Source organism: Desmodus rotundus, chromosome 10, assembly GCF_022682495.2.
Source record: "Desmodus rotundus isolate HL8 chromosome 10, HLdesRot8A.1, whole genome shotgun sequence".
Classification (NCBI taxonomy): domain Eukaryota; kingdom Metazoa; phylum Chordata; class Mammalia; order Chiroptera; family Phyllostomidae; genus Desmodus; species Desmodus rotundus.
Genome location: NC_071396.1, coordinates 6,506,088 through 6,524,962, shown reverse-complemented (window position 1 = coordinate 6,524,962; position 18,875 = coordinate 6,506,088). Strand labels below are relative to the sequence as shown.

At 41.2% G+C, this 18,875-nt stretch overlaps 1 protein-coding gene across 1 annotated transcript in view; it reads left to right on the top strand.

Annotated features, from left to right (window-relative positions):
- USH2A (usherin) overlaps positions 1-18,875 on the top strand; it is a 499,855-nt gene that overhangs the window by 143,344 nt on the left and 337,636 nt on the right. Inside the window, exon 21 of the mRNA XM_053912470.1 lies at positions 4,543-4,773. Within this exon, the coding sequence (XP_053768445.1) occupies positions 4,543-4,773 (231 nt within the window). The remainder of the gene's footprint in view (positions 1-4,542; positions 4,774-18,875) is intronic.

Below are 18,875 nucleotides of genomic sequence, written 5' to 3'. Positions count from 1 at the left end.
AATACGTAATGACCTCTGTCGTGAGGTCTGTATGCAGACATGTGACTTTAGCAGTGGCTGTACTTGGCCTTTTTGGCACACAGAAATGGCACTCAGAATTCACGCTTTTTAAACCACTGTTTTAGCTTTATAAAGTACTAATTATAGTAAGGCATTAAAACAACACAATTATAAAATGTAAAAATGGAATCAGAGAGACTATAGGATGCAAAATATTTTGATGGATGTGCCCTAAATATGTGCAGGGAATGAAATTAAGTAGACAAAAAAAATCATCTGAACAAAATTGCCGTAGATTCCACAGTGATGCCTTTAGGAAAATATAAACCATATTTTCTCTGTGAGACTATTTTTAATTTTATCCTACACTGACACATATAAAAGATTTATATCCAGCACCCCCCATCTTTTCTTAAGCCTCAGTATCCTATAAGAAAGGTCTCTAGAAGCCAGAGAAATGGAAATACCAAGGACAGTGGTAGTTTCCATTTGGATGTTGGATCAGCGATGCTACTTTCTGAGCAGCCAGACTTCAATTCTATATGTCACCAAATAATAAATTGTGTCGCACTGGCATTTAATGCATGTACACAGTGCATTAACTGTAACTGTAGTACATTTATTTGTGCTGGAGGAGACTTGAAAATGATGAAAAAATCAATACATTGCTGTCAGAGAAGCAAGTGTTACGATGCATTTAAGTAGTTAATTGCAGAGGCCCCATAAAAGCTTCAGGTTTGGGTAGCAAGAATGTCATAATTACAGTCCACGCCACTGCCTTTTATCAATGGTGGGCTTCAGGGAATGTGCCCGCTGCCTCCTTGGCCGCTCCCGAGAGGAGCTCAGCAACCCCGGCTCCTCCTCTCTCTTCCTCTCTCTTCACGTGCTGGACCTGAGCTACGTGCAAACAACTGTTGATCACCAGGATGAGGGTCATTCAGGCAGGGCGTACTCACCCAGGCGGTGATGTCCCTTAAAGTCCCTGAAAGCATAGCTTTCTGGTTTGTCATTACGTCATAGAACAAAGAATAAACATCCTATTTATACACTGTACTAGGGCCAAGAGACATGTTGACTCAGCACTGAAGAGGGTAAATGAATGGAGGGATCCCATGTCCAGTGCTCCCCCCCCCCCCCCCCGCCCCTGGTTTACTGATGGAGAAGCAGTGCCTGACAGTGTTCAGGCCTCAGAACTTTGAAACTGATCCTAGAGTACTCAGGCCCACTGTGCTCCTCAACAAAAGAGGTATTGAAGAAATGAGAGTCCAGGTGACAGGTTCACCAGTGTCCCATAGCGAGGGACTCAAGGCACCAGCGAGGACCTTAGTCTTCTTCTTTTCCAGGTCAGTTTTGCTATACCTATTCCTTTTGAAGGAGACTCATGCAGAAAGAAGGAAATAGCAAAATGGATTTTGTTCTTTTTCCCCTCATCAGAGAGTGGACAGTCGACAAGGCAAGACTGAGTGATCTCTGCGAGTCTGGGGGAGAAACTTTTCATCCTCTGCTCACTTAGGGGAGAGCAGTTGAAGTGGATCAGTTGCCCACTGTTTCTCAGAGAGTCACAGTTATTTTCTATAGACACAGTGCCTGAGGACGTCTTAGGTTAGTCTGCTCCCCACATACCCCTGAGATGCGGGGAGGCGGTTTCCTGGATCCCTGTCTCCACAGTGGAAAGTTGATGATGTTTTAGGACATGGTCATGCAGTCTTCAGAGACAACAGACTCTTCCTTGGAAGTAAATAAATAGACTTGATTTTAAAGACCCGTCATCAGCCAGAGTTTCTGCTCATTTAGCCTTCAGTTCTTACCCCATGATATTCCAACCCCGCACTACATAAATTTTGCAAGTGTAAATTTATGCATAATGATATGCTATTAATCAGAGTATAAAGTAATAAATGCTGCATAGAGAAGAATATATATTATCAAGTATTTTATAAAAGAATACTTATGAATAGAAGAGACAGGCTAGAAATTGGATTACAGAGCTATTGAAAACAATACAGGAACATTGTAATTTTATTCCACGTAAAAACAGACATTGCACATTGTTATCCTTTGAAATGATGGATATTGAAGTTCCGTTTTATCCTTCACATGTTTAAGAAGATTTTCTAAGTAAATACAGATCCTGAATGTGGATGAACTGTATTCTTGTATCATATCTAACTTGAAAGATGTGTTATTGGGTAGTAATAATTGTGCTTTGTACTGATATAGAATTTTGTTTGGTAAAAGGTAGAGCAATTATACATATGGTTTTAAAATGCAGTTTTTGTCAAAATATTCCACTGAAAATTTATCTTCATGTCATAGATGGGAAAACTGAGGCAGCTATGTTTGAAGTGACTTTTTAAAAACCATTCAGAATTAGAAATTAGGAAGTGAACTTAAATCTTTAAAATTCTGTAGAGCCCTTTCCATGATTCTATGTTTTTTCTTAATTTACTGATTTGAAATTAACGAATTTATATCTGTAATCCACTCACTTTGATATGTGATAAATAATCTTTCATTAACTTCTCCCTTAGTGATTTTGTGTTTGCGAGCACGTGTTTAATAATTCAGGAGTATGTGTCTTTCTTCTCCTCACCCTACGTATGTGTGCGTGGCCAGTCTAATTTTATTGACTGAAAATCCCCGCTCTGGTCCGAGGGGAACTCAGAGGATAGTGACACAGTAGGGTGCTCACCTTTCAAACAGGCTGGGTTGTCTCTTCCAGGTGACACTACAACATGCCAGCTGGAAGTTTGGGTGGTTTTGTTTTATGCTTTTTTTTGTTTTTGAGCAAGAGAATTAAAAAAATAATCTAGTTTGGCTCATTCCCTGTAGCTCATTTCCTGAGAATCGACTAATTGCTGGGTGGAAGAATTCCCCAGTGAGTCTAAGTTCTCCACTAATTGTTAGAGTTCAAGTACTCAACATTAATTTTAGTGTTGACACTGGAAGAAATCCCTTCTGGGATCCCTGTAATGTGAATGGTTGAGAACTTGATGTTCTCTTAGAGGTTCCTCAAACTATCTTCATTTTTTAATTTATTTTTTTCTGCTGCTCTGATTGGTCACTTTCCACTAATCTCTCCCTCATATCTCTGATCTGTTCTTCTGTGTTAGCTAATCTGCTGTTGAATCCTTCTAATGTGTTTCTTTCTTTCTTCCTTTTATTAAAAAAAAAAAATTTAAGTTTCTTCCTTTCATGTCTTCTTGGTTTTTTGTTACACGTTTTCTTCGTTGAAATTCTCCCTAAATTCCTCTCTAGTTTGATGAGCATCCTTATGACCATTTCTTTGAATTCTTTATTAGACAAGTGACTTATTTTCACTTCTTTAGGGTTTCTTCCCAGGGATTTTCCTTGTTCCTTCATTTGAGAGATACTTTTCTGTGTTTTCAATTTGTTTGACTTTCTATGTTTGCTTATAACAATGAGACAACATAGCTGTGTCTCCCATTCTTGGAGACATGGCCCTCCAAAGAAGCTGTCTCTGGGTAGACTCTGTGAGCCAGGTGATTTGAGCAGGCTGAGAGGAGCTTGGGAGCAGGTGCCTAAAACGTGCTGAGCTAGAGCAATGCCGGGCAGAGAGTCCAGGGGCCCCCTGTAGGAATGCTGGATTGATCCTGATTGCTCCCTTGGTTTGGTGCAGCAGGCTTCCTGAGACCTTACAGGCTACTTGGAGCACGTGGATAGAGGGCCCACCCACTCTGTGCAGGTGGGCGTAATTGAGCCGCTTTGATCTGGGGAATTCCCGCAGCTCCTAGAGAGTTCTGTGGGCTCCCCAGCCTTTTCTCTAAAGTCTCTCTTGTGTTGTGGTAGCAAAAGTGGCCCCTTGTAGAAGGGTCCTGTGTGTAGAAGAGACCACACACTGGGTAGTTTTAGGAAGCTGCTGGGAATCTGGTTGATGCTCACAGGGCCTGAGACACCGGCCAGCAGGGAGGGTGGCCCTGTGCAGGAAGGCCCCCTGTGCGCGCTGACGCCCTGTTGGTCCTGCCCGCCACTGCCTTGGCTCAGAGGCAGGAGGCTCCAGGCAAGGTAGCTGTGGAGAAGGGGCTGCATGATCTTGCAGGTAGGTCAGAGCTGCCCCAATAGGGCACCTGTACCCTGAGCAAGGTGGAGGGGACCTAGACAAGGATGCTTTCGCTCCTGCGCGGGGGAGAACTCCCTGGAGTCCCAGCTCAGGCCCTCTCTCCTTCCTCGTTTCCTCTTGTTTGTTGTCAGAGCCTGGCCGTTCACTGCCCAGTTGTCTCAGGAGCGGCTGCAGTCTCTGTACATGGATGTTTCGTGTTGCATTTTGCTCCGGGGAGCGGGCGAGTCGATCATCCTCTAAGCCACTGCCCTGTTCTGTTAGCCATTTAAATTCTTTGTTCCCATCTCAGATGAGCTCTTTTCTTGTGTTTTTAGTTCCTGGAACTGTATACATACTTGAGAGCCTTGCAGATTCGATTTTGAGTGTGAAACACACAAGTGCATGTGGCCATGTGTGTGCAGATCTGTGTCTAGAGACAGCACCTGAATTCTCGAATGTAACTGGTGTTTTCTAACCTTTAGCACCAGCCGGGCTGCAGCCTCCTCTGCTGGAAGGGGTCAGCAGCACCACCATCAGCGCCTGGTGGCTCCCACCTGAAGAACTGAACGGCCCTTCTCCGGTCTATCAGCTGGAGAGGAGAGAGTCCTCTCTCCCAGCCCCGGAGGCCAGGATGGTGAAGGGGATGCGCTTCACTGGACACGGGTATTGCCGATTTCCCAGCTCCACCCACCCCATCAATACAGACTTTACAGGTAAGTGGGTTTGACCTCACTTTATTGAAGAGGCTCAAAGACCCTAAGTGTTTTTTATTATTTTGATATCCCTTTTGCAATGATTTTTCACTGTGCCTGTTTATAGAAATACTAATTCAGCCCATTGATGACTTTAGCTTGAATGATAAGTGAACATGTCTTTTTTGTATTCTGGGGTGGGGCGTGGTGTAAGTGGAGGAAAGAAAAGAAAAAACATAGATGTGGAAAGGCTCTTATTGGGTCAAAGTATGTGCTAAAAATGGTTCTCGGGCACAAATTACCAGTGGTTTTTATTAGAATATTGTTGACTGGCTCTGTGGAAAAGTTCTTGGGGCAGATGAGTGTGAGAAATGCCCCATGCTCTTGGAGGTTCTCAATATGACTTCAGTTATGGAAGCCTCTAGAAAAATACAAGAAAGCTCTTTAACTTTGTTCAGATAAGTATCCCTATGTGATTCACTTAAAAATAAAAAGTAGAATAACTGTTAATACCCCCCCGTTCTGTGGAGACTATTACAGAAAAAAGTTATTTCAGGAAAAACATCCCTTCTATGAGCCAGCACTAGAGTAAGGCAAGTGAGGCATTTGCTTCAGGCACAAAATTTAAAAGCAGCAGGAAACTCGGTAATCAATATAAATACTATTTCAGTGCGATGATTTTTTAAAATGAAAATCAATGCAAAGTAATTTCCAATAAAATGTCAAAAATTTAAACACAGACAGCACCCAACCCTGCCTCACCTTCTCCTCCTCCAACTCTTGGTCTTACTGTTACCACAGGATTCTGGAAGTCCTGTTACCTCTAAGAGCACTATTTCCCTATAGACAGAGGAAACTGTAACTCTTGATGATTCCTACTTCACCCAATTTACAAAGTATAGGATCTGTATTCTTCTGAAAACTCGTAATGCTGTTGATTATCAGTGAGAAAGTCATTTTGGAGCAAAGAGCTTGCCGTTAAAATGGTGTGTGGGTTGAGGGCAATGAAATGGAATTTGCATTATGAAACGTAGCTCAAATAGCATTGTTTCCTTTTCACCTAACGTGTAAACAGTTTGCTGCTGAGGTAATGCATCACGATGGCTCCAGGTGAGAGATGTTGTGATTAATGAATGCTTAAGTACTGGCCCGGATACCCCGGTATCTTCAGTGAGACTTAGAAAGTCAACCATTGAGCTCCTCTCAGATGCTGACCTTCTGCTTAGTATTTCTAAAAGTCAAAGAAAGGAAGGAACAGAAAAAACAACGGTAATCTGGAAAAGAATCTAAGGATTAAACATGAGACTTCTTTTGAAAGGGAACTAAAACCTACCACCCTGGCCCCACACATGGCTCGTGATGTGTTTCTTCCAGGGGACAGCATCGTTTCCCGCACCTGGGCATAGCCCAGCGAGCGTGTCAGCTTGCATTTGCTGGCTAGCCAGCAGACAGATTTTTGATGGGATCACCTCCTGCTGCAGCAGCGAAAGATAGAGTGGCTTGTCCACCGTTAATACATTTAGTCGTCTGCGCGGTCTCCCGAGCCGGCCTTGCACTCTGAGGGGCAAGGGCTCGGGGCAGATGCAGTGTCTGGGAAGGTTTCCAAATTCTGCTTTAAAAAAGTTAGGCCGTTAGCACCAGCCTCACTGAACAGGGTCCTTCTGTCTATAACCAAGCCTCCAGCTGCACAGAAAATGTGTTTGCACGTCACTTGAAGGACTAGGCAGGGAGATCACGGTTTTGGCTTGGACTGCTCCCTGGAGTTTGGGATTCTTGGGGAGGAAGAGATTCTTCTGCATTGAGGCACTTTCTCTGGCAATGCTGGCTCCTTCTATGAGCAGCTTTGTCTTACTTTTAAGGCTCTCTTTGACTTTAAAAGTAATCGGTCTACATCAACTTATTATGTTTCTTTAAAAAATTATTTTTCATTTACAGTTGACATTCAATATTCTATTAGTTGCTGGTGTATAGCATAGTGATTAGAAATTTATATAACTTACAGAGTAATCCCACTGATAATCTAGTACCCACCTGACATTATACATATTACAATAATATTGTAACTACAATATTATTAACTACACTCCCTCAGTTGTACTATACATCCCTGTGACGGTTTTGTAACTGCCAATTTGGACTTCTTAATCCCTTCACCTTCTTTCCCGCAGCCTCCAACCCCTGCCATCTGTCAAGCATCAGTTTGTTCTTTGTACCTGGGGGTTCGTTTCTGTTTTGTCTGTTCATTTATTTTGTTTTTAAGATGCCGTGTATAAGTGAAATCATACGGTGTTTGCCTTTCTCTGACTGAGTTATTTCACCTTATTTTTTACCATAGTGCCCTCTAGGTCCATCCATGTTGTCACAAATGGTACGATTTCATTTTTTTCATGGCCGAGTAACACTATATTGCATACCTGTAACACTTCTTCTTCATTTAATTTTCTATTGGTGGACACTTGGGTTGCTCTCCTATCTTGGCTATTGTCAATGATGCTGCAATAAACATAGCATATATCTCTTCAAATCAGTGTTTTGTATGTCTTCACGTAAATACCCAGATCTGGGATTGCTGGGTCATATGGGAGTTCCATCTTGAATTTCTTGAGAAACCTCCTCACTGTCTTCCACGGTGGCTGCATCAACTTACAATCCCACCCACAGTGCAGGAGGCTCCCTTTTCTCCACGTCCTCATCGATACTTGTTTGCTGATTTATTGATGATAGCCATTCTAGGGGTGAGGTGATGCCTCATTGTTTTGATTTGCATTTGTCTGCTGATTCGTGACATTGAACATCTTTCCATTTGTCTATTGGCCAGACCATCTGCACGTCCTCTTTGGAGAAGTGTCTACCTGGGTCCTCTGCCCTCAAGTTACTGTTTGATTTTCTGGCTCAGTTGGTGCGTTTGGTTGAGTAATTTGATTAGGTGTGCCACGGTTTAATGAAATTTACCAGTTAATGAACTAGACAATTTTACCAAAATGACCCAATGGCTTTTCTTAACCATGCATCTTCCTTAGTAGAGGGTAAGCTTATAATTAGCTGCTTCCATTTGTTTTACTTATATACCCCCTCATTCAATCCCCTTATTGCCCTGCAAGGGAGGTATTTTTTACCCTTGTGGTGTGTAGGAAATGAGGCCCTGACAAGTGTTTCCCACCATACCACAGTTGCTGAATTTCAGGATTGAAGTGTAAGCAGGAGGCTTTTTGGGAGTGGGCCGGAGCACATGTGGACAATTCTTGGGAAGTGGTGGAATAAGAAGTGTTTAAAAGCCATAAATGGGATAGGAGGTGAAATAGTGATCGCCCAAATATTCCTTACCCAGCACTGCTAACCTTTTTGGATTTGTTTTCCAGGTGTGAGCTCTTCAGATAATAAACAGTAAATGGTGTTGCTGTTATTTATTTGGAAGCTCAAAAGCAATTGGAGATCAGCTCTCTCCCTGTACCCCCGCCCCCCCCGCCGCCTAGCAGTTAATTCCAAAATGTTACTTGAAGCTAGGTATATAACATCTAATGAAATTATTTCAAATGGTCCTTTCAGCTCACATTCCTGTATATTTTATGCAGTTTTTTTATTGTGAGGCAAAATTAATGAGCAAATCCTGGAAATCTCTAAAATGCTGAGTTATATTTAGAAACTGAATAATTACAAATAGAACTTAGATGGTTTTTATTTTGAATTATTTATTTCAAATTCTTAACCTCTTAAGTAAAATGATTCCTGAAATTTGAATGGAGATCTTCAAATAACATTCGAAAACAAATATATGATGATGTGAATTATTTTACATATATGTTATATATCAGAAATATCAGATTTGACCCATCAATGATAAGATTTATAAATACATGCATAACTTATTACATAGTCATGAGCAAAATATTGAAAGTCTAGTATAAACATCTCATTTTTGCAGTTCAAGAAAGGATCTCTCTATATAACTCACCCCTCTTCCTTATTTGCTTTAAATATCTTACCTCATATAATGAAAACAACTCAGACATATGAATATGTTCCAACATGTTGCTTAATGTTGTAAATTATTAACCTTAGTATTATAAATAAACTGTGTCAAAATCTACCTTTTGGCAGGAATATAACCAGATGAACCTTTTCTTTTCCCCTAGGTGACCCTTTCTCCTTTCTGATTCAGTGTTCTTTTAAAAGTCGAATTTCCAGGAAGAGTGTATTCTCAGTCATTTACATCATAGTATAAAGTAAAGACAGTATATTAACTCCCTCTCTTCTATAGGATTGAGAGTGAGGGCTTTGGGATCAGACTGATAATTTTCAGATCCAGCCTCCATTATTTATCAGCTAAATGTAATTAGACAAACCACATAATCATTTTAGTGACTGTTTCCTTTTCTTTCAAATTGGGATAATAATGCTGTGTACTAGATTCATATCTAGCGGGTAGGAAAGGATTAAAGGAGGTAGCCTACCTCATAAACTTGGCACAGTCTCTGCCACACACATTCCTTCACAGTCATTAAACATTAGCTGTTAACTATTGCTCATTGAACAAATATTTATTAAGTGCTGATGATGAGACAGGAGTTTTTCTAAGAGTCATCTGCAATTTATAAAATCAACATTCTGTTCATTCATTTGGTATCACACATACAAAATATGGTTGCCCAAATGTTATATTTGGGGTATCCATGATATGCAATATTCTATGTGAATACATGATGCTTAATTGTGTTACTTAGTGTTAAGTGAATCTACCTAATGTTGAGACGTTGGGTACACTACATTTCTGCGGGTGTGGTCATGCTCCTCTGTTCAGTTGAGGGCTGTACTAAATGACCAACGCCTTCAACTTCTATAGTTCCAAATCTGTGACTATAGAATTCTTAAGTAGCCTCAAAAATTCAAAACAGCTTATTACGAAGACATCTGTGAGTTTAACACCACCTGGATTTTAAAACAGATTGTTCAGTTATGATGCTTTTTTATCACATTATCTTCACAACTGAAGATCAACACAAATTTACTCTTCATCTCTACCAATCTGAACAACTTCGTGGTAATGGGAGCATTCCTCAGCACCCAGTGGAAATTCCTTCCTTGGGGTATATCAGAGGCTGCAAAGAAGCAGCAAATTCAACATCTTGTCGTGGTCTTGCAACTGGAATGTCACAGAAGTACCCAGGGTGAAATAATGCGCTGGTGACAGGGAGTTAACAGTACTTTCTTTGCCCAAAACAGAAATCGAACCTGAGCTTTCCCTCCTTGCTGCAAATGCAAGGGGACGTAGATGACAGAGTCCTCAGAGGGAAAAAATGCCCATTTTGTTCAGAAATTCAGAATAAAGCCACTCGATTTACATAGAGACTCTAGTCCTTTCCATGTAAGGCTCGCAATCCAAACAAAATGTGGTAAGAACAGAAAATGAAAATACGGCTTGCATCAGCATCCCAGGGGTGTCCCTCTCTCTGTCGCTTTATTTTCTCCTATTAGTGAAAACAGGTCCGTGATCATTTGGGGGAAGGTTTGGCTATTGTCGCATCCAGATGCCAATCACAACCGCCTTGTAACCTGCCTTGCCTGGTGACCCTGCCCAGAATCTGCACCTGCCTTCGGGGAAATCTTTGTAGCAAACCACTGGGGACCGGAGCGCACAGGAGCACCTGGATGTAATTCCCTTTTATTCGTCTTCACGAGACATGTGATTACTGATGCTGAACATCTAGCCGATGAGGACTCTGCACACTTTCCTCATAATGATGCTGTTCAAGGACACTAAGTGATTGTCACACAGTTTGGGCTCATAGTGTTTCCTTTGCCTTCCCCAACATGGCTGTGCTAGAATCCTTTAGGATCCAGGGATACAGTTAATTACCAATCTATGAAAAGAGAAATGCAACCAAAATCAATATGCTTTAAAAGCACATATTTTATAATTTTTTTACGGTATGATATTTCTCCGTTATTGTTGTTATTTTTTATTATTTTTAGTAAATTGGGACATTTAAGCCCTTCATTAAAGGAAAGCTGATTATAAGCAGGTACAGTAAAGGTGCAAGCAGAGCAAAGTCTTTCAGGCAGGCTAATTAGTAAAAGCATATTAATTCTGACCTTCAACACCCTTGGTGTCCCAGTGTTTGTTTTCCTGTGACTGGAAGCAAATAGTTTTGCCAGAAAGTGCTTAAAAAAAAAATAAAATGCCAAGTTTTTTCAAGGCAGATTTGAACGGCAGATTTGGACCACACATTTTATTTAACACTTGATGTCAGATTTTAAATGTAGTTACTGAAAAACAAATATATGAATTTACTCTGTGACCAGGTGGCTTAAGGAACAAGCAGTAATGATGTGGAAAAATAAAGGCAAGGGTAAGAACGTGGAACTTGGGAACAAAGTAGTAAAGGAAGTGTCTCTTGGGTCATGACAAGGCTCCCTGTGTGTGTCTGAGGTGGCAGAACAGATATGCGTGTCTGGTTGAGCTCACTCACCTGTGCGGAATGAGGGGGGCAGGATCCACATGCGTAAGAATAGCAGAAGTCAGGCTAACCGCGGTGCGACACAGGGGTATTAAGACTTAAATGCTTGGACTGTTTAGTTTTTATTGCCTGTAGGAGAGAGGTGTCAGCCAGTCCTTCCGATGGCACTGATAGCATTGTCGGATGGGAGAGGACCATTCTTCCTCCCAGTTCCTCACATTCGTCACATAGACCAGTGTATGACGACTTCGCGTGTTCTAACCCTTGCATTTTTGTGGTGTCACATGTCAAAGTACATTTCTGTGGTATTGTCTTGTGTTTACAATGGTCATGGTGGGGTTGGCCTGGGACTCGATTCAGTTTCACTTTTGAATTTTATCTCTGGTTGCACAAAAGAATTATTTCAACACGTGGCTTTTCTCTTTCTTTGGCCAAAATGTGTATACCAGTTCACCATTGCCAAGGAGGTCCAGTTAGTGAAATTGCAAGCTTGCCTTTGAGTGAAGAACCCTCCCCCCACCCCTTTAACTTCCAGAGTCGGTGTGAGCGAGGATTTACAGACATAGCTTTGATTTGTGAGACGTGAGGTCTCTGTCCCCACTACTCAGTTCTGCCCTGAGAGGGGGATGGCAGCCACAGACAATGTGTAGATGAATAAGGGAGCCCCTCTTTCTCTTCTTGTTGTTAATTTTTTTTAAACAGGCAAAAGGCTGGTAGTGTGCCTCTTCTAGTTCTAAAGTCTAGTCCTGTTTCTTAAAATTAACACATTTTCTCATTAACAATACATTTTCCTTTCTTCTTTCCTAATGCCAAGAAGCTGAAAGATGAGTATAGAGTAGTTCAGATAAAAGAAATAGGAAAGAATCAACACACACACACACACACACACAGAAAATTGGGTAGTAATGCTTGATAATCGAAAATATCTGGAAACAGCATGCAGTTTCTCCACTGGGCCCTATGTGGCCAGCAAGCCACGCAGACAGTGACCATGCCAATGTGATGGAATAACACGTTCACTGGGGCAAACAGTTTTTACTAGCTGGTAACACTCTTCTAATCAGCGTAAAGCATCTGCTTTTCCCATCTCTTTTGTTATCAAGCCAAGATGTCCTCTCACCTGACATGGACACCACATGTGTATTCTCACACGCTCGTGCCACACTGCCAAACACACGCTTTCCATTGCGACATCCGTGTTTGCCATAGTTGTCCGAATGCCTCTCCCGCTGCCTTCCTCATGTCCCATCAGCCGCTCCACCTCCTTCCGCTCCTCTGGTGCATTGTTTGGATCCATCCCACAGGTTCTGCATCTCCTCTCGCCCAGGCTTGCGTTGTGGGTCTCTGTACCAACCCTTCCCCTCTTCTCCACACTGCTACTCAAACCAGTAATCTTGCTTGTCATCCTCTTGCTTGAAAGCGTGTCATGGCTCTCCATCAAGATGCCCACACTGCCTGAAGGCTTTTCTGCTTACCGTTTTGGAAGTATGGATAACTTGGAGCAATAGTGCAATTGTTCGAGTCTCTGTTGGCCTAAGATGTGTAAGAGAGTACGTGCTAAGCTGTATAATAGAAACAAAAAGGAAATTCTCAATGGTCCTTCATTGCTGGTGAAGGTACTTCTGTGCCCGTCGTTACAACGAGAGTGCTGTTTTCTGTCCCGCCACAGCTCTCTGGGACCTGAGTGTTGCCTACCTCTTCAACACAGGATCTCCTTCAGCTTATTAAATTGTGAGGTTAGTGAACATTTTGACACTTTTACCTACACGTAGCATTAGGGCTTACTGCAATAGGTTTCAGAAGAGAGTCGTAATAAACATATACAGTACAACCAAAAGCACTTCTAATCTTGAAAGTGCTTTATAAACAACAGTGATCAATGCTATGGACAGGTTAACAGCATCAGACCGATTGGATTCTATTTCAGGGGCAGTGGAGGTATTGATGTTGGCATTCAAGTTCTGATGGAAGTGGCAATGGTGGTAGTCATGAGCGGGGCTCTGGGGTCAGACCCCCCCACGTTTAAAAACTGGCTTCTCCACATGCTGTGACCAGCTTCGCACGAGTCACCTCCCTGCTCTGTGGCCCAGTGTACTCATCTTTAAGATGGAGTCTTGTCAGAACTCAATGCAGGAATTACTGCAAAGGATGAGCCTGTGCTATCTGTGTGGTCATTATTGCATATTCATTTATAGCTGACTTTTTTTTTAATGCAGGATTTTAAAGGAGGTACCTTTCCTTCCATCCTTATATTTTATGTGGCTCAACCACCTAAATCTCAGTGATACTCTTTCATAACCTCTGTCTACTACATATGTGTTCACTTTACGCAATCTGTGAGGCTCTAGCCTCTGGTTTGTTAGTGGCCTGTCTTCTCTCTCTAGAGTTCAGATGTTCTGCATCTCATTTCTGCATTTCTAGTGGCAACCTTTACCTTTGAACATGCACTTGTGACTCTCCATTTCTTCTCTCTCCCTCATAAGCAATCTTCTTAAAATAAGATTCCGTGTGTCTGTTTCCTCACCTATCAGTCACTCCTAAATGTATTGTCACCTGCATTTCCCCCACTTCTTCACTGTGGATGCTTTTTTCAAGATGATCAATAATTTTTCAAAACAGAGGGCTTTTCTTAATCCCCATGATGTGCCCCTCAAACACATGGTACCATTATATCCTTTAAAAGCTAGAAAGAGAGCAATAGTTATCACCAGGGTTCCCCCTCTGTTCTCTGCAAACTGTTTTTTAAGCTGTTTGACTCTGCTTTCAACATCTACCTTTAGGTAAATGGAGGAATGCAATCATTTGGTCACTCTACATGTGGCTCTTTCTCATTGCCCCTCTCCTCCTTGGTCAGATGCTATGACTGGTATTTTAGAAAGAATATTGAGCAGAATAGGTACAGTCCCTTACCAAGGGGGCCTAAGACCCTGCAGAGAAATCATGCATCAAACATGTAATTAAATAATTACAAGTGACTTCTGTCTCCAGCTACGAGGCATATCAAAAAATCCTGCTGAGGACAGGGGAAAACAAAAGAGAGAAAAAAACTGGATAAAATTTCCTTAAAAATATGTTTAAAAACATGACTGAGTAATTAGACCTGCCAGGACTTGTGGGATCAAGATTCTAGAAATAGGGAGAACAATTCAGGTGAGGCTTTTGTTAGTCTTTGCTTTCTCTTTCTGATTGATGGATTCCCATGTTGCATGGTCTCGTGAGGGGAAAAAGCACGGCTTGAGAGACAAAATATTAGACTTCAGGGCTTACAAAGGCGGAGGGGCCCTGGTAAACACGCCAGGCTTTCCATTGAAATCCTATCAGCAAATGAAAACCAGAAGTAGACCAACTTTCTTAAGGCCTGAAGCCTCAACCCGTGCAGCTCCCTGCCTGCCCAAATAGTCAACTATTTGCCCAAAAGAGTGATCCCAGGGGTGGTTTCACAGGGGATGCGGCTCTCAGCACTTACGGAATTGTGTACAGCTTTTTCATGGATGCAGTTTATCGCGTGTAAATTATACCTCACTCGGACGCAAGGGCAAGTTCTCCAGGTGATTCTTGCAACATTCAGGTATGAGAGCCATTGATCTACCTTGTAAAGGAAAAATTGCTTTTACCTTATGTAGAGAAATAAAAATCAATGTTTATATTATTTAATTTACTGGTCCTGAACTCCTTTAGGTAGAGAGTTAAGCAATGTATACACCTTAGATTAGGCTCAACACTCCAAATTTACCCTGCAACCAATTGTTACCCATTATATATTATAGAGCATAAGGAAGGTTACTAAACTAAGCTGATAGCAAAAATCTGTACCATTAAAAAAAACCCAAAACATTCTTTTTCTCTACAAAACAGGGTTTCCTTTGTTCTCACTTACACTAGGACAAAAAAATGTTATGAACAGAAAGGGCTGGCATTAGTCTATTTTTTAAGTGTTTTATTATAAAAATAATTGAATTAGTAAAAATATGAAATACACATTTGCATCTGTGGTTGACCAGTTCCTGCATAGATGTTATGGAACCTCAGTAATTTTTATAATAGGTGTTAATATGCTATATTATTAGGTTTCACTGAGAAAAAGAGTGTGCTGAAAACTGATTTCTTCTGTGTGCTTATAAATTCAGTAGTCGGAAAAAAAACTTAGAGAAATATAATTAAGGATTGCAAAATCAATTTGACACCTACTTAAAACGTGTGGAATGGAGGAAGCAAGCGCCAGGCTACATCTGATGCTGTTCTCTCCTTGTTTACTTTGGAAGACTGTGCAAAATTAGAACTTTAATTTACAGAGCTGTTAATGCCTCATTAAAAACTTTCAGCAAGGATCCTCTTTTGAGGTGATTTTCCCCCTTGTATCTAATACGCAACATTATCTCTGTTTTGTGGGCACAGTAAGATGACACATCGAGAAACACCATCTAAATTGCACACTGCTATAGCCAAAACCAAGCAAATAACAACGATAAAAAAACAATCCTCAAATACTGGATTAGGACTCAACCTTGGAAAAACGTCTGAGGTGTAGGCATGGATTTGGTGGCTGTCTCAGACATTCTTCAGGCTCTTGGCCCACCACAAAATGACCCCATCTTACCCAGGGAGGGGTGCATGGCCAGGCTCCGGGCACCACGGGCATCGCTCTACTGATCCTTGGGAAGGCAAGTGTGAGTGCTTGACTAGAGCAGAGCTGACCACTTCTCGTAGGAATTTGGGGTTGGACCTTCCCTGCCCTGGGATGTGTTCTTGGACTTGAGTTTTAGAACCACCATTAACTCTGGATAATAGATCCCTTCTTTTGCTCAAAGAACCTGGAGTCTGAACATGCAACCAGAGATTCTTAACTTAAAAGAAGCCACTGGCATGTGAATGAAAGTCAGGAGAATGGGTCAAAGGACTCAGGGCCAAGGGCAGACCTAAGGGGAAAACAAAGCATGTAGGGGTGCACAGTGAAAAACAGTCAGGAGGCAATGGCCGTAGGTGTGGATGAACTGCCAGACTGAGATGCAAGGGTAGATCCATGAATTAGGTAATAGTCACCTGTATAAAGGGCAAGACTTTACTCTTTTTATGACTAATATTCCGTTGTGGTGTGTGTGTGTGTGTGTATCACATCCTCTTCACTGATCTATCCAAAGACAGCTGGGTTGCTCCTGTACATTGGCTGTTGTGAATAATTCTTCAGTGAACATAGAAGTGCACATATCTTTTCAAGTCAGCAATTTTCATTTATTTGGATAAATAACCAGAAGTGGAATGGCTGGGTCATAGAGTAGGTTCTGTTTTTACTTTTTGTAGGAATCTCCATACTGCTTTTCATACAACCCCCAAGAGTGTACGAGGGTTTTCTTTGTGCCTCATCCTGGCCAGCGCTCACCTTGGTTGTCTTCTCAGTAGTAGCCATTCTGACGGGTGTGCAGTGGCATCTGCTTCCAGCTTTGGTGTGCATTTTCCTGGTGTTGAGTGAGGTTGAGCATCTTTTCAGGTGTCTGTTGACCATCTCTGTGTCCTCTTTGGAGAAATGTCTATTCAGGTCCTCTGCCCACTTTATAATTGGATTTTTAAATGTTGAATTATATGAGTTATTTATGGATTTGGGATCTTAACCCTTTGTCAGAGATCTCCTTTGAAAATACATCTTCCGTTATGTAGCTTGCCTTTTAATTATGTTCATGATTTTCTTCGCGGCGCTAAACCTCTTGCTGTTTGATGCAGTCTCATTTGGTTATTTTTGCTTTTGTTGCCGTTGCTCGAGGAGGCAGATCTAAAAAGACATTGCTAAGACCAATGTTGAAGTGTTTACCACATTTTTTTTCCTCTAGGAGTATTATAGTATCTGGCCTTACATTTAAGTCTACAAACCATTTTCAGTTTATTTTTTTATTGATATGTAGTGAAGGAAAAGTGGTCTAGTTTCATTTTTTTGCATGTATCTCTGTAGTTTTACCATTTGTTGCAGAGATGGTCTTTATCCTGGGTCTTATCATTTTTATATCTCTATACCCCACTCCCTGACTAAACTGTTCTTAAAATGCATTTTTATAATTTTTAGGTCCTTCCTGAAATTTCTACTATGATGTATATTTCTAATATGTACTTGATAACTACACAGGAATACTTTCTCGGGGCTTATTTTCAAACGATATGTATTTACTTTAGCCAATGATATTCTTTTTTTTTAAATTTTTATTGTTATTCAATTACAGTTGTATGCCTTTTCCCCCCATCCCTCCACCCCACCCCAGCTGAACCCACCTCCCTCCCCCACCTCCACCCTCCCCCTTGGTTTTGTCCATGTGTCCTTTATAGCAGTTCCTGTAATCCCCTCTTCCCACTGTCCCCCCCGCCCCCCGGCTATTGTTAGATTGTTCTTAACTTCAATGTCTCTGGTTATATTTTGTTTGCTTTTTTCTTCTGTTGATTATGTTCCAGTTAAAGGTGAGATCATATGGTATTTGTCCTTCACCGCCTGGCTTATGTCACTTAGCATAATGCTCTCCAGTTTCATCCATGCTGTTGCAAAGGGTATAAGCTCCTTCTTTGTCTCTGCTGCGTAGAATTCCATTGTGTAAATATACCATAGTTTTGGGATCCACTCATTTGCTGATGGGCACTTAGGTTGCTTCCAGTACTTGGCTATTGTACATTGTGCTGCTATGAACATAGCCAATGATATTCTTAAAGCTTTGATGAAAGTTGTTTAGATTAGTTTGGCTTTGTGAATTTTCAGTGAGAAACCATACTTGAAGCTATGTTTGTCAACTATTAAAGAAAAAAGTTCTGTAGCCTAGGGTGCATAATTTATTCTAGGGTGGTTAAAATTGTAGGAGAATCCCTTGTTCTTGCCTTTGCTCTTCCCTTCTGCCCCTTGAGAGGACTGTGTTTAAACTATGGGTCGTTTCTCACCTGAATAGCTAAGGAAGATTAGCTGTGTTACTGATGCACTTGATATTTTCTCACTATATAACATGGTGGCAACAGATTCTTACCCAGTCTGATAAGATAAAATGTTGGTGATACTTAGAGAATAAAAGGGTATCATTACTATCCCAGGTCCCTTTAAGTCCTATCTCCTGATCTGCATGAGATTACATTTTTTCCCTCTTATTTCCTAGTCCCTCCAAATGGAAACCCTAATATAACTCTCCAGTTCCTGTGTTCTGCCATTAAGAAAAGTAGGTAGGATTTTTTTCTGCTCAGCAGATACCATAGAATACCAAGGCTTCCTATGATGTCGTTTCTGACCTTGCCAAATCCTCCCATATTTTCTCTAGATTTGCTTCTGGAAAATCAAATATTAAGCAAGTTTGACAGTCCCGCTCAATTCTGTAAGGTCATCTATCACATACAGTAATTGATTTTAAGACAATTGGTCATTACTTTCATGATTTGTGTTCCTGGATTTCTGGTGGAATATCCAGGAACTTTCATGTAAGTGAAGAGCTACATTATGTAAATAAGATTCAGCAAGACCTTCTTTTGCTCATCTCATTCTGATTACTTGCTTTTACAAAACTAACTTTATTGTGTTCTTAAGTCATCCCACTGGAATCATCCATGGATATTTTATTCTTCGGTATATCCCAATCATGAATGTAAGGACTTCATCAAATAAAAAATATTAAGACATTACCATTTGGGGTACGAGTAATACTCATAGATCCACTC